This window comes from Cetorhinus maximus, chromosome 12 (assembly GCF_964194155.1).
Source record: "Cetorhinus maximus chromosome 12, sCetMax3.hap1.1, whole genome shotgun sequence".
Classification (NCBI taxonomy): Eukaryota; Metazoa; Chordata; class Chondrichthyes; order Lamniformes; family Cetorhinidae; genus Cetorhinus; species Cetorhinus maximus.
This window is the reverse complement of record NC_135890.1, coordinates 59,677,135-59,698,141: the sequence shown is the minus strand read 5'-3', so window position 1 is coordinate 59,698,141 and position 21,007 is coordinate 59,677,135. Positions and strand designations below refer to the sequence as shown.

The 21,007-nt window shown below is 46.1% G+C and overlaps 1 protein-coding gene across 3 annotated transcripts in view; it reads left to right on the top strand.

Annotated features, from left to right (window-relative positions):
* The window catches only part of LOC144687503 (histidine ammonia-lyase-like), a 50,190-nt gene extending 30,837 nt beyond the window's left edge, over nt 1-19,353 (top strand). For 2 of the 3 annotated variants that reach the window (XM_078553731.1, XM_078553733.1), the window contains 4 exons: nt 1,092-1,226; nt 3,352-3,460; nt 9,204-9,273; nt 17,147-19,347. In XM_078553731.1, coding sequence (XP_078409857.1) covers nt 1,092-1,226; nt 3,352-3,460; nt 9,204-9,273; nt 17,147-17,206 — 374 coding nt within the window. In that variant the 3' untranslated portion in view covers nt 17,207-19,347. Of the gene's footprint in view, nt 1-1,091; nt 1,227-3,351; nt 3,461-9,203; nt 9,274-17,146 lie in introns of all 3 variants that reach the window. The other variant, XM_078553732.1, reaches the window with a different exon arrangement.
* The last annotated feature ends 1,654 nt before the right edge of the window (nt 19,354-21,007 follow it).

Below are 21,007 nucleotides of genomic sequence, written 5' to 3'. Positions count from 1 at the left end.
TAACACAGGCTTAGTCTAGGCTGACACTTCAGTGTAGTACTGAGACAGATGTGTCGTTTTTCGGATGAGATGTTAAACCTGTCTGCTCTCTACAGTGGGTGTAGAGGACCCCATGGCCCTATTTCAAAGAAGAGCCAGTGATGGGGGTCGGTGGGGGGATGGTGGTTCCTCCAGTTGCCCTGGTCAATATTTATTCCTCAACCAACATCATTATATCAGATTACTGGGTCGTTATCATATTGCTGCTTGTGGGAGCTTCCTGTATGCAAATTGGCTGCTGCGTTCCCTACATTGCAACATTAATCACACTTCAAAAAAGTACTGCATTGGTTGTGAGGTGCTTTGGGATATCCTGAGGTCATGAAAAACCATAAGAACACAAGAAATAGGAGCAGGAGTAGGTCACTTGGCCCCTCGAGCCAGCTCCACAATTCAATGGCAGATATAATTATGGCTTTAACTCCACCTTCCTGCATGTCTCCATAACCTTTGACTCCCTTGTCAGTTACAAATCTGTCTAATTCAGCCTTGAATATATTCAATGACCCAGCCTCCACTGCTCTCTGGGGAAGAGAATTCCAAACACAAATGAGCCTCCGAGAGAAGAAATTCTACCTCATCTCCGTCTTAAGTGCGAGACCCCTTGTTTTGAAACTGTGGCCCCCAGTTCTAGGTTCCTTCATGAAGGGAAACATCCTTTCAGCGTTGACCCTGTCGAGCCCACTCAGGATCTTATATATTTCAATAAGATCACCTCTCATTCTTCTAAACTCCAATGATTACAGGCCCAACCTGCTCAACCTTTCCTCATAAGACAAACCCCCTTCATCCCAGGAATCAGCCGAGTGAACCTTCTCTGAACTGCTTCCAAAGCAAATGCATCCCTCCTTAAATAAGGAGATCAAAACTGTACACTGTGCTCCAGGTGTGGTCTCACCAGTGAAAGGTGCTATAATGATACATTTTTTTCCCCTTTCTTCCGAATAACTTATAGTTGTAACGATGAGCTGTTTAGCAATTTCACATAAAACACTGTGATGTTAAACACTGAGAATATCCAGTCACCAGGCAATAATTTACCATCCCTCCAGTCTCTGAGAACAAGGTGCTGTGCCATCCGTCTTCGGTTGACTCCCTGTCCACCAGCGCTGCCGCTGAGGACCATGTCTCCATGGGTGGATGGGCTGCCAGGAAAGCATTGAGAGTTATTGAGCATGTGGAACAAGGTAAACCGAACCGAAGATATTAGACCATGTGATGTACTGAAAGAAGAAAGGCTTCTCTGTCCCATCCAACCAGTTTGTGTAATAATAACACCCAGTTTCAATCAATTACTGTGTTATAATTCTATTGGGACCACAATCCCAACGTTAACCAACTGTATTTGGTACAGATGTCTGGTACTTTAGCCAATTATTTTAAAACCGTATGATTTGGTTACTGACCCTCCTTCCAGTGAAAACACTTTCTCCTTATTTATTTCATCAAAACCTTTCATACCATTGAACACCTCTAGTTTTTATTCTTCCATGGTATGGGGGCATCACTGGCAAGGTCAGCATTTGTTGCCCATCCCTAATTGCCCTTGAACTGAGTGGCTTGCTGGGCCATTTCAGAAGGCAGTTAAGAGTCAACCATATTGCAGTGGATCTGGAGTCACATATAGGCCAGACCAGGTAAGGACATTAGTGACCCAGATGGATTTTTACAATAATCAATAATAGTTTCATGGTCACCATCACTGAGACTAGCTTTCAATTCCAGATTTTATTAATTGAGTTTAAATTCCACCAGCTGCCAGGTGGGATTTGAACCCATGTCTCCAGAATATTAGCCCGGTCCTCTGGATGACTCATCCAGTGACATGACCACTACACCACCATCTCTCCCTGAAGATTAAATCTCTCTTTAATCTACTGCACTCCAAAGAAAACAATTCCAGTTTCTCCAGTCCCTGCAGATAACTGACCTATATTAGGATGCTCGAGCATAATGGTTATGTTGGTGGTGGCGTATCACTGCTCATTCAGGGAGCCCAAGTTGCTGTGGCAACATGCACTTTTTAAACACATGTTGTAGTCTAGAGCTAGAGCTATGGATAGTGATGGTAGATTGTCCAACTTTCCTTCCATTATATGGCTAACCAGGAATCTCTCCCACGCTTACCACCTGCCATCAATGTGTGTTGGAAGGATTTAGAGGTTGATAATCGACCTGTTTGACCGTGTCATGAACACACCTTATATGGTCATCCTGGAGTGGGACTTGAGCCCAGAGCTTCTGGCTCAGAGGTAGTGACACCACCCACTGCACCACAAGATCACCCCAGAGGTTATGTTGGGGATATTTATAATTCAGAGGTCTGGACTAATAATCCACTGAACATGTAATTAGATCCCATCATGACAGGTTGAGAATGTGAATTCAGGTTTTAAAAAAAATCTGGAAATGATAATTTAAAACTCTGGTATCTTTTAGGTCACCACTGTCGTAAAAACCCAACTGGTTAACAAATGTTCTTTATTGAAGGAAGCTCGCTGTCCTTACCTGGTCTGGCCTATATGTGACTCAGACCCATGCCAACATGGTTGAATCTTGACAGTTCTCTGAAGTGGCCTAGCAAAGCCCTCAGTTGTAGCACTGCCCTCTCAGGGCAACTAGGGATGGGCAATAAATGCATTGCCCTCATCCTGAGATTAAACAAAAGAGTGATTCCCAGTCCAGCAGTACCCCATCACAGAATCACAGAACCTCACAGTGCAGAAGAGGCCCTTCGGCCCATCGAGTCTGCACCAACACGTGAGAAACACCTGACCTACCTACCTAATCCCATTTACCAGCACTTGGCCCATAGCCTTGAATGTTATGACATGCCAAGTGCTCATCCAGGATGTGAGGCAACCCGCCTCCACCACCCTCCTAGGCAGCACATCCCATCTTTGAGTTTAAATTCCTTTATGACCTTGTCCTTCTCTAACTCTCTAACCTTCGCCAATCCTACAACCCTCTGAGATCTCTGTGTTCCCCCAGCTCCGGCCTGTTGCACATCCCCCATTTCCTTCACTCCATCAATGACAACGGTGCCTTTAGCTGTAAGGACCTAAACTCTGGAATCCCCTTCCTCAACCTCTCCACCTCTCTTTCCTCCTTTAAGATGCTCTTTAAATCCTACTTCTCTGACTAAGTTTTTGGCCATTTGTTATAATGTTTCCTCCTTAGGCTCAGTGCCAGCATGTTCTTGCTACCATTTCTTGGAAAGTTAAAGGCACTGTATAAATACAAGACTAGATTAGCTAATACTTCGATTGACAGTTATAAAGTTAACTCCCTGTGGGAACCATTTTCTTCCAGTGCTTGCTATCGAGCTCCTAGCAGCGTGTCAGGGCCTTGAGTTTGTGCGGCCACTGCACACAACGGAACCGCTGGAAAGGGTCTATGAGCTGCTTCGGACAGTGGTGAAGTAAGTTAAAAATTCTGCTCAATCTAAAATCTTTAAAGGAATAAGGAATCCATGCTATCTGTATGCCAAAAATGAAGCTTTTCTGTCATGCTGATCACAATCGACACACGGAGTGAAAGTGGTCTTGAACAAATGAAAAAGAGAATCGGGCACGGTGTAAAACATGTGGCCCCTAAAGAGTTAACAATCCTGGTTCACAAGGAAAATGGATAACCCATTGTTACAGTCAGGTGAGAAGTGGCAGCATTGCTCCCCTCTCAGATGATCACAAAAGGTATTTTTACAAAGTTTTGCTTGTCAATTTAGTGAGTGTTTAACTGCTTAAATGCTGCGACTGTAAAAGACACATAGACAGGTTTGCCGGTAAGTTTTAAAAGAAAATGAAATACTGTTTTTTGTCCTTAATACCTGATAGATAAAAAAAAGATCTCCAACTCACACGCACACACGCACACAAGAGCCTCTCTAACACGCACAGAATTAGGTAGCAAGGAGAAAGAGTAGGTTACATTATTTAAGAATGTGCAAAAGAAAATCACCTCCCCCCCCCGCGGCGTGTCCCTCCCCCCCCTCCCCGCGGCGTGTCCCTCCCCCCCCCCCCCCGCGGCGTGTCCCTCCCCCCCCCCCCGCGGCGTGTCCCTCCCCCCCCCCCCCCGACGGCGTGTCCCTCCCCCCCCCCCCGCGGCGTGTCCCTCCCCCCCCCCCCCCCCCGCGGCGTGTCCCTCCCCCCGGCAGATGCGGCGAGCCACTTAAATCTCCACTCCATTGGGTGGGACGGTAATATCCCGCCAGGCAGGAGAGGCTGTAAAATCCTGGCCCTAGGCTGTTGTTGTTTGTTGGATGTATTGTGCACAAGCACCACTTACAATCTGGCCAATGCCTGACCAGTAGCCAAGAGAGCTACATTTTTAATACCCTGTGTTTCAGTAAATCTTCAAATGATCTTGAACAATGTATCTTGAACAACTTTCCACAATTAGCAAACTGTCAGAGACCAGAGCCGGTGTTGGGCACGCTTGGCGGTGAGAGTGGATGATATGGCGAGAAGGCCAAAAATCGGTTTCTAGGCGTTGTGAAACCAGTTTGCGACTGTTCACTCTGTTGTCAATGGCGGGCTGCGTTTCTCGCTGTCGGACATCAAGAACCTCATTTTAATACATCTGCATATTATAATATGGCCAGCACTGATGTGTTTCACACCTGTTCAAAAGCAACGTGCACCTGGCGAGCTGCACTTCACTCGGGACTTTGAGGTTTGATGGCCTTCCTTGCTTCAGGCAGCACTCGCAGTCATCAGCGCCAAGCTTCACAGGCAGCACCACATCACTTTTAGGGGGCTCACGGGCAGGTCTCTACCCACCAGACCAGCCGTATGTGGGTGACTTTTCAATAGCTGCAGGGCTAGGACTTGCTTGGGGAAGGGGGAGAAGTGGTCTCAGGCAAGGGAAAGGGCTGCAGGGTGAGGGCTGTACTGGGGAAGGAGGGTATCCCAGGGTGTGTGTGGGGGCATATGTTGATCTGTGCAAATGGCCTCAAGATGGTGAGGCTTGAGGAGGCAGTCTCCAGAGGAGATCAGGCCATATAGGGATGTGTGTGAGAATGGGTGGTGATGTCCCTTGAGCTGGCAGTGAGTGAGATGCCAGTGAATGTGTGATGGGCTTGAGTCTGTGAGTTTATGGTGATGAGATGGTTGCCTTACCCTGACAGCACGGATGAGATCATTCATCCTCTATCTGCATTGGATGGCCAACCTCTTCTGTGCAGCATTGGCACTGATCACCACTCCCATCGCCTACCAAGCTGGAGTGGTAATGTAGTTGCCCCTCCTGTGGCCAGAGCAGGTGGTAGAGGACATCCCGGCGAGCCTTCACGGCGTCCAAAAGGTGCTCTAGGGACGCGTCACTAAACAAGGGGGCTGCAGTCTTCTTGCCTTTCAAGGTCATGTTTTCTGCAGCAGTCCTAGGTTGAAAGCACTGAGGGGTGTGCGCGCGGCTGCACTTTAAATATGGCGCCTGGCGTGAGGAAGCGGCGAGCTGATGGTGTGGCGGGCAAATGAGAGTCCACCCATTATCGGACCGGCGTGTTTCCCGGAAATGCATGATTAATGAGGAGGGACTGGGGCAATATGGTGTGAAAAGCTGCCATTGTGGCCGATGGGTAAAACTTCCTTTTGCCCTCCCACTACCGCACTTAGTGCAAATCTGGGATGATTTTGCCCTCTGAGAACAAATTACCATGTAAGAGTGACCTGCGACTGTGTTTTGAGGTTCAGTTTCACACTATGAGAAGTGCCATTGTTGGTTTCAATATGCCAAGGAAAAAAAGAAAGTCAATAATTGCTGTAAATCTATTATTTATATTGAATGTTGGTTATTTATTCAGGTACTGTTTAACTCAGTCTATTAGTTTGAAGTGTTAGAATTCTAAGGCTTATTAAATTATCACATTTTGGGGCTTTAGCTTTAAAATTAAGGCACATAATGAGGTCATGTGACCTGTTCTTGAGTCTGCCTGACAGTAAGCCTGGGTAGCTAATTGTTAGAGATCAAAGAAAGGCTTAGATTGTTTTACTGAGGAGAAGGTGCAAGATATTTATGCTTGGAGACAATGGCAGCATTCTCTGAATTTGCCATGAATTGACCTTGAGTCTCCCAAAGTCCCAGAAAGGTGTTGTAGGTATCAGGTTGTAAACAGTTGTGCTTTAAACCATCCATTTACTTCTAAGATAAAAGGGAGTTGGGGTCAAGAGTAGCTAATAAGAATTTCTACCAAGATACAAGACTAATGTGTTTCACATTGCCGTAGGAAAGAGGGCAGAGGAAGCCATTTTTGAGATCAGATTACAGGCTTCCCTACAAATAAATTCCATCAGACAAGCAGCAGTTTTGTGTGGTCAGCAGAGCACAAAGACTATTTGGCTTTTGCAAGATATCACAGCCAGATGTAGAGAGAGATGGTCTCTAGTCAAAGAGATGCATCCTGCAGCCATCTAAAGATTTCAGGAGATTTGGCTTGGCTTGGCTGGGGGAAGAAGAATCATTAAAACAGTATAAAAGGGGGACGTCACTTTCTGTAGTTTAGAGTTAGAGTTGCCTACAAAAAGAAAATAGTGTTTGGTCAATAGTTTTTATCACTCATTTATTACAGTTAAAGTTCTAAAACATGAAACCTTGTCATTTCATCCTTTCAGGTAGTAACTGGAAGTTAAAATCTCTTTTTAAAAGTTATCGGTCTCAATGGAGATCACAACAATAGTCAAGGCACAGTTTTGTGTTTTCTCAAACGGGGACAAGGAATGGCCATCAGCCTCATACAAGTTCACCCCAGTTTTTGTCGATCCCATGTCTGTGAAGACACCCATCCTTGGACCCAGCAAATGCCAGAAACAAAGACAAACCTCACTAGCCAGTTCCATCAAAAATTCCCCTTCAACCTCTCTCAGATAATCAGACACAACCCAAATCCTTTAATTATGCTCCAAAATATTGAGTCTTACCTTGCATGCACCACACTTGCCTTGTTCTCCATGTAAGAGCACAGTTTCAGTCCTCAGTTACACCCCAAAACCCTATTCCTCAGAGAGAAGTGCACTGCTGGCTTCCTGAGCTCTATCCGACCCTATCAGCTCAAACTATCTATCTCCTTGTCTGTTGATGATCTCTTTAATAATTTTATATACTTGAATCAGATCCCCCTTAAGTATCTGTTTCCACAGTGAACCCAAGTTGAAGGCATGAAGTCCATCTCCTTCGCTCAATGACCTTTCATCATTGTTGCTGTTTGCTGAGGTATATTTTTCTGTTTGAGGTGAAGATACTGATATTTTAAACAGTACTCCTAAAGAAGCTTCCTGATAACCAGATCAGGGGCTGGTTAACTTCGATAGTTGGAATATCACCACATTGCGGATTCAATTCCCGTTCCAGCTTATGCAGACTTGGGACTTGCCTCGTCATCAGGTCCCTGAGAGTGAAAGGCAATGGCAAACCACCACTGATAAAAACTGCCAAGAAAATGGCTCAGGAAGAGGCATCAGCAGATAACAAGCCAAGAACCCTCCTTCAGGCAGAGCACACATGAGTGGGTGGCTGACAATATTATTGTGGCCCTAGCTTTGTACTGAATATTCTGGGCCCTGTTCACTTTGACTGCCAATTCCTGACACTGGATTTGAACCTTCAACTATCAGTGATCAATAGCAGGACTCCGTCCTTGTTAGCTTGTACCCACTCATGCCAGGCTCTATAACCCTATCCAGTGCACCCCAATGATGCCTCTCAGTATCTTTGCCCCCTCAGAGGTTAAACTCACTGGGCTGATGGAGTGTTTATTCTTCAGCCTTTCTACAGTTAAGGAGGTTATGTAATAGATCCAATAAGCCTATCTGGGTAAGGAAGGAGACCCGCTTGTTTGTTGGGAGTGAGGATTTGAGGAAACTTTTTGTGAAGCTGAGATCCAGGAATAAATCCAGGTGAGGTGAGAGTGACTGCCCTTGACATCAAGGCAGCATTTGACCGAGTGTGGCATCAAGGAGCCCTGGTAAAACTGGAGTCAATGGGAATCAGGGGGAAAACTCTCCGCTGGTTGGATTCATACCTAGCACACAGGAAGATGGTTGTGGTTGTTGGAGGTCAATCATCTCAGTCCCAGGACATCACTGCAGGTGTTCCTCAGGGTAGTGTCCTAGGCCCAACCATCTTCAGCTGCTTCATCAATGACCTTCCTTCCATCATAAGGTCAGAAGTGGGGATGTTCGCTGATGATTGCGCAATGTTCAGCACCATTCGCAACACCTCAGATACTGAAGCAGTCCATGTCCAAATGCAGCAAGACCTGGACAATATCCAAGCTTGGGCTGACAAGTAGCAAGTAACATTCACACCACACAAGTGCCAAGCAATGAGCATCTCCAACAAGAGATAACCTAACCATTGCCCCTTGATGTTCAATGGCAATACCATTGCTGAATCCCCCACTATCAACATCCTAGGGGTTACCATTGACCAAAAACTGAACTGGACTAGTCATATAAATACTGTGGCTACAAGAGCAGGTCAGACACTGGGAATCCTGTGACAAGTAACTCACCTCCTGACTCCCCAAAGCTTGTCTGCCATCTACAAGGCACAAGTCAGGAGTGTGATGGAATACTCTCCGCTTGCCTGGATGAGTGCAGCTCTAACAACACTCAATAAGTTTGACACCATCCAAGACAAAGCAACCCGTTTGATTGGCACCCCTTCCACAAGCATATACTCCTTCCACCACCAACGCACAGTAGCAGCAGTGTGTACCATCTACAAGATGCACTGTAGGAACTCACCAAGCCTCCTTAGACAGCACCTTCCAAACCTACAGTCACTACCATCTAGATGGACAAGGGCAGTAGCCACATGGGAACACCACCACCTGGAAGTTCCCCTCCAAGCCACTCACCATCCTGACTTGGAAATATATCGCCGTTCCTTCACTGTCGCTGTGTCAAAAACCTGGAACTCCCTCCCTAACAGCACTGTGGGTGTACCTACACCACATGGACTGCAGCGGTTCAAGAAGGCAGCTCACCACCACCTTCTCAAGGGCAACCAGGGATAGGCAATAAATGCTGGCCCAGCCAACGAAGCCCACATCCCATGAAAGAATTTTAAAAATACGTAGGTTAGTAGTAAGAGATGGTTGTGTTTTCACTAGTGTGTGGCCTCACTTTAACTTGCCCTAATTTTTTACTGTTTCTCCTTTTCAGGCCCTTAGTTAGAGATCGATTTATGACCTCAGACTTTGAAATTGCTCGGAAGCTGCTGACTGAAGAAAAGGCAAGTTATCACAACTGCAGACACTTCCAGGGTTTATAGACAAGTTAGTCATGCTGGTTAAATACAGTGGGGTAGTTTACCTCCAGATATTGGTAACTGACCATGTGGATCAAACACCTACAATAGAAAGAAGCCAAATTTCATTTCCAAATCTGTGTGCTCCGTATTTATACATCTGGATGGCAAGTTGGAAATCTATAGCTGATTGTCACAGCCCACCTTGTGTCTTAAGGCAGCATCAGGCTGCCTACTGGCTCATACCACCAGTGACTTAAATCATACTTTAAACTTGAGTTCCTTTCCTGCCTATTCCTGACTTTTACATGACCCTTCACAGATGGCAAACTGCCAATTTTCGGCTGGGTTGTCCGATGGATACACATTAATGGGAAGGTGTCGAGCCCATGGGAGAAGGCGTCATTTACAGGGATTATTTCCCAAGTGTGTGACCCTGCACAGCTGCTAGGCTGACCTGGTCCACACAGGCTCGGGGATGGAAGATCAGGGCAAGGTTCTGATTGTCAATTGGTTGGTGGGAGTGTCCATTGGCGAAATGGTCTTTATGTTACAGTGCCAGCCCTAGCTCAGTGGGTTACACTGCCACCTCTGAGCCAGCAGGTTGTGGATTAGAGCCCCGCTCAAGTGATTTGAGTCCATAATCCAGGCTGACAGTCCAGTCCAGTACTGAGGGAGAGCTTCACTGTCAGAGGTGCTGTCTTTCAGATGCAATGTTAAAGAGGGGCCCTGTCTGTCTTTCAGGTGGATGTAAAAGATCCCATAGCATTATTTGCAGAAGAGCAGGGGTGCCCTCCCTGGTGTCTTGGACAATATTTAACCTTTAATTAATAACATTAAAATAGATTATCTGGTCGTTCCCTCATTGCGGTTTGTGGGAGTTTGCTGTGTGCAAAGATTAGCTGCTGGCTATCCCACATTACATCAGTGACAACACTTCATAAATACTTCATTAACTCTATGGGCAGAATTTTTCCATCGGTGATTTGGGGGAGGAACCCCTGACGTCATCCCGCCCCATTTAAATATTCAGGAAGGCGGGCAGACAGCGAGATCAGCTGTCCGCCCGCCGACCTGTCAATGGCCAATTGAGGCCATTGACAGGGTAGTTAAATTAATTAAAGGCTCTGCCCGTCCAACCTTAAGGCTGGCGGGCAGACCAGGAGCCCCGGCGGGCTTCTGATAATACATGAAACCTCATCCACTGGCGGGATGAGGTTTCATGTCTGTTTTAAGAAACTTTAATAACTTTAAATGATATTTATTAACATGTCCCATCTCGTGTAACATTGTCACATGAGGGGGACATGTTAATAATTTTTTTATGTTTCTATTTTTGAAGTTTACAAACCTTTCACCGATCTCCCTGAGACAGCACTTAGTGTGTGAAAGAGTGCACTCTGACAGTTGGGGAATCCCTCCCCCCACACAGGGAGAGCGTAGCATTTCCCGTTGGGCGGGCCTTAATTGGCCCGCCCACACAAAATGGCGGCAGGGCCCACTTCGGCAGTGGTGATCGGCTTCCCGCCCACCGCCGAGCCAGGGCCCCACCCACCCATCAAGGGCAAAATTCTGCCCAAGATGTGCTGGATGTGTTGAGGTTGTGAAAGGTGCTATATAAATGCAAGTCTTTCATCTTTTCTGTCTGGCTAAAGGGCAAGACAACCCTAGCATCCAGTGTATGAGCTTGTCTATATGTGTTTCTGTGTGTGTGCGCGTGTATGTTTGTGTGTGTGTGTAAGTATGTGGTTGTGTGTGCTTTAGTGTGTGTGCATGTGTGTTTCTGGGTGTCTGTATGTGTGTTTTGGGGTGTGTGCGTGCGCGTATGTGCTCCTGTGTGTGTGCACGTATGTGCTTCTGTGTGCACGTATGTGCTTCTGTGGGCGTGGGTGTGCGTATGTGCTTGTGTGGGTGTGCGTATGTGCTTGTGTGGGTGTGCGTATGTGCTTGTGTGGGTGTGCGTATGTGCTTGTGTGGGTGCGCTTCGGGGTGTGTGTGTTTCGGGGTGTCTGTCTGTGTGTGTGTGTGTTTCGGGGTGTCTGTGTGTGTGTGTGTGTGTGTGTGTTTTGGGGTGTGTGTATGTGTGTTTCAGGGGTGTGTATGTTTCAGGGTGTCTGTGTGTGTGAGTTTTGGGGGTGTGTGTGCGTCTGTGCTTCTGTGTGTGTTTTGGGGTGTGTGTGTGCGTATGTGCTTCTGTGTGTGTTTCGGGGTGTGTGTGTATGCATATGTATGTTTTTATGTGTTTAAGGGTGTGTTTATGTGCGTGTGTGCATGTGTTTGATGTGTTTGTGCACATGTTTCTGTCGTGTGTGTGTGAGAGTGTGTTTTGCATGTGTGTATGTGTCTCTGCGTGTGTGCGTGCATACGTGTGTTTCTGTGTGTGCATGTGTGCACGTGTTTGTGTTTGTATTTCCCGGTTTGTTCCCATGTTTCTGTGCATGTGTGCACGTGTTTCTGTGTGTTTGTGTGTAGTTTTGTGTTTCTGTGTGTATTTCTGTGTGTGTGTTTCTGTGTGTGTGTGTTTCTGTGTGTGTGTGTGTGTTTCTGTGTGTGTATATTTCTCTGTGTGCTTCTGTGTTTCTCTGTGAGTTTCTGTGTTTCTCTGTGTGTATTTCTCTGTGTGTTTCTGTGCCTGTGCGTGTTTCTGTGTGTGTGTGTTTCTGTTTCTGTGTGTGTGTTTTGCGTGTGTGCCTCTGTGGTTGTATTTCTGTGTGTGTTTCTGTGTTTCTGCATGTGTGTGCACGTGTTTCTGTGCGTTTGTGTGTGTGATTCTGTGTTTTTGTGTGTTTCTGTGTGTGTATGTTTCTGTCTGCCTGTGTGCGTGTATGTTTCTGTGCGTGTATGTTTCTGTGCGTGTATGTTTCTGTGCGTGTATGTTTCTGTGCGTGTATGTTTCTCTGCGTGTGTTTCTCTGCGTGTGTTTCTCTGCGTGTGTTACTCTGCGTGTGTTACTCTGCGTATGTTTCTGTGTGCGTGTGTTTCTGTGTGCGTGTGTTTCTCTGCGTGTGTTTCTCTGCGTGTGTTTCTCTGCGTGTGTTTCTCTGTGTGTGTTTCTCTGCGTGTGTTTCTCTGCGTGTGTTTCTCTGCGTGTGTTTCTCTGCGTGTGTTTCTCTGCGTGTGTTTCTCTGCGTGTGTTTCTGTGCATGTGTGTGTGTTTTGCGTACATGCCTCTGTGTGCGCATGTGTCTCTGCATGTGTGTGTGTGCGTGTTTTTGTGTGTACACATGTTTCTGTGTGTGTGTGTTTCCATGGTTGTATTTCCGTGTGTGTTTCTGTGTTTCTGCGTGTGTGTGCACGTGTTTCTGTGCGCGTGTGTTTCTCTGCATGTGTTTCTCTGCGTGTGTTTCTCTGCGTGTGTTTCTCTGAGTGTGTTTCTCTGAGTGTGTTACTCTGAGTGTGTTTCTCTGAGTGTGTTTCTCTGAGTGTGTTACTCTGAGTGTGTTTCTCTGAGTGTGTTTCTCTGAGTGTGTTTCTCTGAGTGTGTTTCTCTGAGTGTGTTACTCTGCGTGTGTTACTCTGCGTGTGTTACTCTGCGTGTGTTACTCTGCGTGTGTTTCTCTGCGTGTGTTTCTCTGAGTGTGTTTCTCTGAGTGTGTTACTCTGCGTGTGTTACTCTGCGTGTGTTGCTCTGCGTGTGTTGCTCTGAGTGTGTTGCTCTGAGTGTGTTGCTCTGCGTGTGTTGCTCTGCGTGTGTTGCTCTGCGTGTGTTGCTCTGCGTGTGTTGCTCTGCGTGTGTTGCTCTGCGTGTGTTGCTCTGCGTGTGTTTCTCTGCGTGTGTTTCTCTGCGTGTGTTTCTCTGCGTGTGTTACTCTGCGTGTGTTACTCTGCGTGTGTTTCTGTGCATGTGTTTCTGTGCATGTGTGTGTGTTTTGCGTACATGCCTCTGTGTGCGCATGTGTCTCTGCATGTGTGTGTGCGTGTTTTTGTGTGTACACATGTTTCTGTGTGTGTGTGTTTCCATGGTTGTATTTCCGTGTGTGTTTCTGTGTTTCTGCGTGTGTGTGCACGTGTTTCTGTGCGCGTGTGTTTCTCTGCGTGTGTTTCTCTGCGTGTGTTACTCTGCGTGTTTCTCTGAGTGTGTTACTCTGCGTGTGTTTCTCTGAGTGTGTTACTCTGCGTGTGTTACTCTGCGTGTGTTACTCTGCGTGTGTTACTCTGAGTGTGTTACTCTGAGTGTGTTACTCTGAGTGTGTTACTCTGAGTGTGTTTCTCTGAGTGTGTTACTCTGCGTGTGTTACTCTGCGTGTGTTACTCTGCGTGTGTTTCTCTGAGTGTGTTACTCTGAGTGTGTTACTCTGCGTGTGTTACTCTGCGTGTGTTACTCTGCGTGTGTTACTCTGCGTGTGTTGCTCTGCGTGTGTTGCTCTGAGTGTGTTGCTCTGCGTGTGTTGCTCTGCGTGTGTTGCTCTGCGTGTGTTGCTCTGCGTGTGTTACTCTGCGTGTGTTTCTCTGAGTGTGTTTCTCTGAGTGTGTTTCTCTGAGTGTGTTTCTCTGCGTGTATTTCTGTGCGCATATTTCTGTGCGCATATTTCTGTGCGTGAGTGTTTCTGTGCGTGAGTGTTTCTGTGCGTGTGTTTCTGTGCGTGTGTTTCTGTGCGTGTGTTTCTGTGCATGAGTGTTTCTCTGCGTGTGTTTCTCTGCGTGTGTTTCTCTGCGTGTGTTTCTCTGCGTGTGTTTCTCTGCGTGTGTTTCTCTGCGTGTGTTTCTCTGCGTGTGTTTCTCTGCGTGTGTGTTTCTGTGTGTGTGTGTGTTTCTGCGTGTGTTTCTCTGCAAGTGTTTCTGTGTGCGTTTCTGTGTGCATATTTCTGTGTATGAGTATTTCTCTTCATGTATGTGTTTCTGCATGTGTGTGTTTCTGCATGTGTGTGTTTCTGCCCGTGTGTGTTTCTGCCCGTGTGTTTCTGCCCGTGTGTTTCTGCGTGTGCGTGTATGTGTGTTTCTCTGTGTGTGATTCTGTGTCTGTGTGTGTTTCTGTGTCTGTGTGTTTCTTGTTTGTGTTTCTGTGCGTGTGTGTGTGTTTCTGTGTGTGTATGCACATGTTTTGATGTGTGTGTATGTTTCGTGTATGTGCCTCTGTGTGTGCATGTGTCTTTGCATGTGTGTGTTTCTGTGTGTGCGTGTTTCTGTGGTTGTATTTCTGTGTGTTTCCATGTTTCTGCGTGTGTGTGCACGTGTTTCTCTATGTGTGCATGTGTTTCTCTGTGTGTGTTTGTGTTTCTGTGCGCATAATTTTGTGTATATTTCTGTTTCTATGTGTGTGTGTTTCTGTGCATGTGTTTCTGTGTGCATAATTCTGTATGTATATTTCTGTGTGTGAGTGTTTCCCTGCATGTATTTCTGCACGTGTGTTTCTGTGTCTGTGCATGTGTGTGTGTTTCTGTTTTAGTGTTTGTGTGTGTTTCTGTGTGTATGTTCCTGTGCATGTGTGTGTTTCTGTGTGTGTGTATGCACATGTTTCTGTGTGGGTGTGTGTTTGTGTATGTGCATGCGTGCACGTGTTTCTGTGTGTGTGTGTTACTGTGGTTGTATTTCTCTGTGTGTTTCCATGTTTCTGCGTGTGTGTGCACGTGTTTCTCGGTGTATGTGGTTCTGTGTTTTTGTGTGTATTTCTGTGTGTATGTTTTTTGTGTGTATATTTCTGTGTTTCTGTATGTGTGAATGTTTCTGGGTGCATATTTCTGTGTGCGTTTTTCTCTCTGTGTGTGTTTCTGTGTGTATGTTTCTGTGTATGTGTATGTATGTTTCTCTGTGTGTATTTCTCTGTGTGTTTCTGTGCGTGTGTTTCTGTTTCTGTGCGTGTGTTTCTGTTTCTGTGCGTGTGTGTGTTTCTGTGCGTGTGTGTGTTTCTGTGCGTGTGTGTGTTTCTGTGCGTGTGTGTGTTTCTGTGCGTGTGTGTGTTTCTGTGCGTGTGTGTTTCTCTGTGCGTGTGTGTGTTTCTCTGTGCGTGTGTGTGTTTGTGTGCGTGTGTGTGTTTGTGTGCGTGTGTGTGTTTGTGTGCGTGTGTGTGTTTGTGTGCGTGTGTGTGTTTCTGTGCGTGTGTGTGTTTCTGTGCGTGTGTGTGTGTGTGTTTCTGTGCGTGTGTGTGTGTTTCTGTGCGTGTGTGTGTGTTTCTGTGCGTGCGTGTGTGTGTGTTTCTGTGCGTGTGTGTGTGTGTTTCTGTGCGTGTGTGTGTTTCTGTGCGTGTGTGTTTCTTTGTGCGTGTGCGTGTGTGTGTTTCTGTGCGTGTGTGTGTTGCTGTGCGTGTGTGTGTTTCTGTGCGTGTGTGTGTTTCTGTGCGTGTGTGTGTTTCTGTGCGTGTGTGTTTCTGTGCGTGTGTGTTTCTGTGCGTGTGTGTGTGTTTCTGTGTGTGTGTGTGTTTGTGTGCGTGTGTGTTTGTGTGCGTGTGTGTTTGTGTGCGTGTGTGTTTGTGTGCGTGTGTGTTTCTGTGCGTGTGCGTGTTTCTGTGCGTGTGTGTTTCTGTGCGTGTGTGTTTCTGTGCGTGTGTGTTTCTGTGTCTGTGTGTTTCTGTGTGCGTGTGTTTCTGTGCGTGTGTGCGTGTGTTTCTGTGCGTGCGCGTGTTTCTGTGCGTGCGCGTGTTTCTGTGCGTGCGTGTTTCTGTGCGTGTGCGTGTTTCTGTGCGTGTGCGTGTTTCTGTGCGTGTGCGTGTTTCTGTGCATGTGTGTTTCTGTGCGTGTGTGTGTCTCTGTGCGTGTGTGTGTGTCTCTGTGCGTGTGTGTGTGTCTCTGCGTGTGCGTGTGTTTCTGCGCGTGCGTGTGTTTCTGTGCGTGCGTGTTTCTGTGCATGCGTGTTTCTGTGCGCGTGCGTGTTTCTGTGCGCGTGCGTGTTTCTGTGCGCGTGCGTCTGCGTGTTTCTGTGCGCGTGTGTGTTTCTGTGCGCGTGCGTGTTTCTGTGCGCGTGCGTGTTTCTCTGCGTGCGTGTTTCTGTGCGTGCGTGTGTGTGTTTGTGCGTGTGTGTTTGTGCGTGTGTGTTTGTGCGTGTGTGTTTCTGTGTGTGTGTGTTTCTGTGTGTGTGTGTTTCTGTGCGTGTGTGCGTGTGTGTTTCTGTGCGTGTGCGTGTTTCTGTGCGTGTGCGTGTTTCTGTGCGTGTGCGTGTTTCTTTGCGTGTGTGTTTTTATTTTCTATTTGCATTTTCACAGCCCATCATTCTGCAGTTAATGCCATGACTGAGAGCTAATTTTTATTTTTTAAAATATGTAAACAAGGCTTACCCAGAATCACTAACAGGGGTTAAAATCCCCTATTAATTCTGCCTTTCACTGTAGTTTGTGGATTCTGCAGTTGGGATTGACTGGATTCACTGTAGCAGGGAGATTATAATTTACATTGAGAGAATGGGTAGGTCCACAGATCAGGTCACATTCCATAGAGAATCACTCCAGCTGTGACCATAACAGCTCCATACTGAGAAACCTTCAGCTAGATCGCCTGGCGACACACGACATTATCTCCTGGATATGCAGCCATGATCGAGCAACATCCCAACAAATTGCTGAGGGATAAAAACAAAAAACTACTGCGGATGCTGGAAATCCAAAACAAAACAAAAACAGAATTACCTGGAAAAACTCAGCAGGTCTGGCAGCATCGGTGGAGAAGAAAAGAGTTGACGTTTCAACAGAACTGAGTAATATTAGGAGAATATTACTCTCCTAATAATACTCAGTTCTGTTGAAGGGTCGTGAGGACTCAAAACGTCAACTCTTTTCTTCTCCGCCGAGGCTGCCAGACCTGCTGAGTTTTTCCAAATTGTTGAGGGATTTGGGTTCAGCTCCATCCCAGAGACAGGCAGTGTGAAGTGATTCTTAACTAATTTGTCAATGGTGGTCTAACTGTCTATGTGCAATGTTTTCTGTTCACAGGTGTGGCAAGCAGTACAACCCTACATGGAACAGCATAAGTTACCTCAAGTACCAGAATAGAATCTGCTTTACTGAGCACACAGCCCATCAATTTCATCGAAAAGCATGAGCTTGTACAATAAACTGCGGTGCGATCAGAAATATCAGCAAGAAGCTGATCCCCCTCAGCATCTGAAAAGAGACAAGTGGAGGGAAGCTATTCAACTCAGTTAGCTCCCATTACCATATAAACCCCCTATTTCTGTGTGTGCACATGTTTCTTTGCGTGTGTGTGTTTCTGTGTATTTCTGTGTGTGTTTCCGTGTTTCTGTGTGTGTGTGCACTTGTTTCTGTGCGTGTGTCTGCACATGTTTGTGTGTGTTTCTGTGCGTGTGTGTGCATATGTGTTTCTGTACTTGTGTGAGCATATTTTGTGTGCATGTTTCTGTGTGTGTGTGCACATGCACATGTTTCTGCATGTGCATGCGCACATGTTCCTGTCTGTGTGTGCGTGTTTGCATCTTTGTATGTGCGTGTGTGTGTTTCTGTGTGTTTCTGTTCCTGTGTTTGTGTTTCTATAAGTGTGTATCTGTGTGTTTGTGTGTTTCTGTGTTTGTGTGTGTGTATATCTGTGTCTCTGTATGTGTGTCTCTGTATGTGTGGTTCTGTATGTGTGTTTCTGTGTGTGTGTATATCTGTGTTTCTGTATGTGCGTTTGTGTGTTTCTGTGTGTGTATATCTGTGTTTCTGTATATGTGTTTGTGTGTTTCTGTGTGTTTGTGTGTTTCTGTATGTGTGTATCTGTGTGTTTGTGTTTCTGTGTGTGTGTGTGTGTGTGTGTTTCTCTGTGTGTGTGTGTGTGTTTCTGTATGTGTGTTTCTGTGTGTGTGTATATCTGTGTTTCTGTATGTGTGTTTGTGTTTCTATGTATGTGTGTTTGTGTGTTTCTGTATGTGTTTGTGTGTATCTGTGTGTTTATGTTTCTGTGTGTGTGTTTCTGTGTGTGTGTTTCTGTGTGTGTGTGTGTTTCTGTGTGTGTGTTTCTGTGTGTGTGTTTCTGTGTGTGTGTTTCTGTGTGTGTGTGTGTGTTTCTGTGTGTGTGTGTGTGTTTCTGTGTGTGTGTGTGTGTTTCTGTGTGTGTGTTTCTGTGTTTGTGTGTGTGTGTGTGTTTCTGTGTGTGTGTTTCTGTGTGTGTGTTTGTGTGTGTGTGTTTCTGTGTGTGTGTGTGTTTCTGTGTGTGTGTTTCTGTGTGTGTGTTTCTGTGTGTGTGTTTCTGTGAGTGTGTGTGTGGAAGAGAAGTGGAGGGGAGCTATTCAACTCAATGAGATCCCATAACCACAGAAACCCCCCTATCCCAGCGACAGCCTCTGGAATGATTCCTGAATTTTTACCTCCAATACCAGACTCCATTCCACATATTAACGTTTCTAAATATTCATTTTCAGTATGTGGGGATTGCTGGCAAAGCTGACATGAATTATCCATCAGTAGATGTCCTTGAAGATGGTGATGGGTTTTTTGCTTGTACCGCTGCTGTTCTTGTGGTGCTCACACCTCTTTTTGACTTCATTCCTGATCTTCTCGTTTCCCCATTAGTACTGATGTTCCCTTTCCTACAATCATAGTTCAAATTGAATCCAATTCACCTAGTTTCCGTCGCACTCAAATATCTCATATTTCGAGAAGGCCCCTCTCTATCACTAACCTTTCAAGGCTGAAGACACATAAGTTTTACTGACCTTTCCTCTTCATTCTGCCCTCTAACACTGTGGTCCTTTTCTTTGTTTCCCTTTGTCTTCCCTTTGCTCTCATTATACTCAAGTTGTTACCTGACCGGGGCACCGTACAGCCTCACACTTACACTTTATAAAGCTGCATCATTAAGACTGCCTATTTCCACCTCCTTAACATCTTCTGACTCAGCTCCTGCCTCAGTGCTTCTGCTCCTGAAACCCCCATCCATGTCTTTGTTACCTCGAGACTTGCCTATTCCAACACTCCTGGTTGGTCTCCTATCTTTCACCTCCATAAACTTAAACTCATCCCAAACTCTGCTGCCTTTATCCTAACCCACACTAAATCCCATTCACCTATCAGCCCTGTGTTTGTGGATCTACATTGGCTCCTGTTTAAAAAAAACTTCATTCTTAAAATTCTCACCCTTGTTTAGAAATCCCTACATGTCTTCCCTTGCCACTCTCTATCTCTGTAATATCCTCCAGCCCTACAAACAAAGAACAAAGAACAAAGAAAAGTACAGCACAGGAACAGGCCCTTCAGCCCTCCAAGCCTGCGCCGATCATATTGCCTGTCAAACTAAAACATTTTGCATTTCCGAGGTCCGTATCCCTCTATTCCCATCCTATTCATGTATTTGTCAAGCTGCCTCTTAAACACCGCTATCGTACCTGCTTCCACCACCTCCTCTGGCAGCGAATTCCAGACACTTACTACCCTCTGCGTAAAAAACTTGCCCCGCACATCTCCTCTAAAGTTTTGTTCCCTCACCTTAAATCTATGTCCCCTAGTAATTGACTCTTCCACCCTGGGAAAAAGCTTCTGACTATCTACTCTGTCCATGCCACTCATAATTTTGTAAACTTCTATCAAGTCGCCCCTCAATCTCCGTCACTCTAGTGAGAACAATCCGAGTTTCTCCAACCTCTCCTCATAGCTAATAACCTCCAGACCAGGCAGCATCCTGGTAAACCTCCTCTCCACCCTCTCCAATGCCTCCATATCCTTCTGGTAATGTGGCGACCAGAATTGCACACAATATTCCAAGTGCGGCCTAACCAAGGTTCTATACAGCATGACTTACCAGCTTTTATACTCAATACCCCTGCCGATGAAGGCAAGCATGCCATATGCCTTCCTGACTACCTTATCCACCTGCGTTGCCACTTTCAGTGACCTGTGGACCTGTACACCCAGATCCCTCTGCTTGTCGATGCACTTAAGGGTTCTGCAATTTACTGTTTAATTCCTACCTGTATTAGACCTTCCAAAATGCATTACCTCGCATTTGTCCAGATTAAACTCTATCTGCCATTTCTCCGCCCAAGTCTCCAACCGATCTAGATCCCGTTGTATCCTTTGACAATCCTCTTCACTATCTGCAATTCCTCCAACCTTAGTGTCATCTGCAAACTTACTAATTAGCCCAGTTACATTTTCTTCCAAATCATTTACATATACTACAAACAGCAAAGGTCCCAGCACTGATCCCTGCGGAACACCACTAGTCACAGCTCTCCATTCAGAAAAGCACCCTTCCATTGCTACCCTCTGTCTTCTATGACCAAGCCAATTCTGTATCCATCTTGCCAGCTCACCTCTGATCCCGTGCGACTTTACCAGTCTGCCATGAGGGACCTTGTCAAAGGCCTTACTGAAATCCATGTAGATAACATCCACTGCCCTTCCATCATCGATCATCTTTGTCACTTCATCGAAAAACTTGATCAAGTTAATGAGACACGACCTCCCCTTCACAAAACCATGCGCCTCTCACTAATACGCCCATTTGCTTCCAAATGGTAGTAAATCCTGTCATGTAGAATTTTCTCCAATAATTTCCCTACCACTGACGTAAGGCTCACTGGCCTGTAATTTCCTGGATTACCCCTGCTACCCTTCTTAAACAATGGAACAACATTGGCCATTCTCCAGTCCTCTGGGACCTCACCCGTAGCCAGTGAGGATACAAAGATTTCTGTCAAGGCCCCAGCAATCTCCTCCCTTGCCTCCCTCAGTACTCTGGGGTAGATCCCATCTGGCCCTGGGGACTTATCCACCTTAATATTCTTCAAGATGCCTATCACCTCCTCTTTTTTGATCTCAACATGATCCAGGCTATCTACAGACTTTTCCCTAGACAAA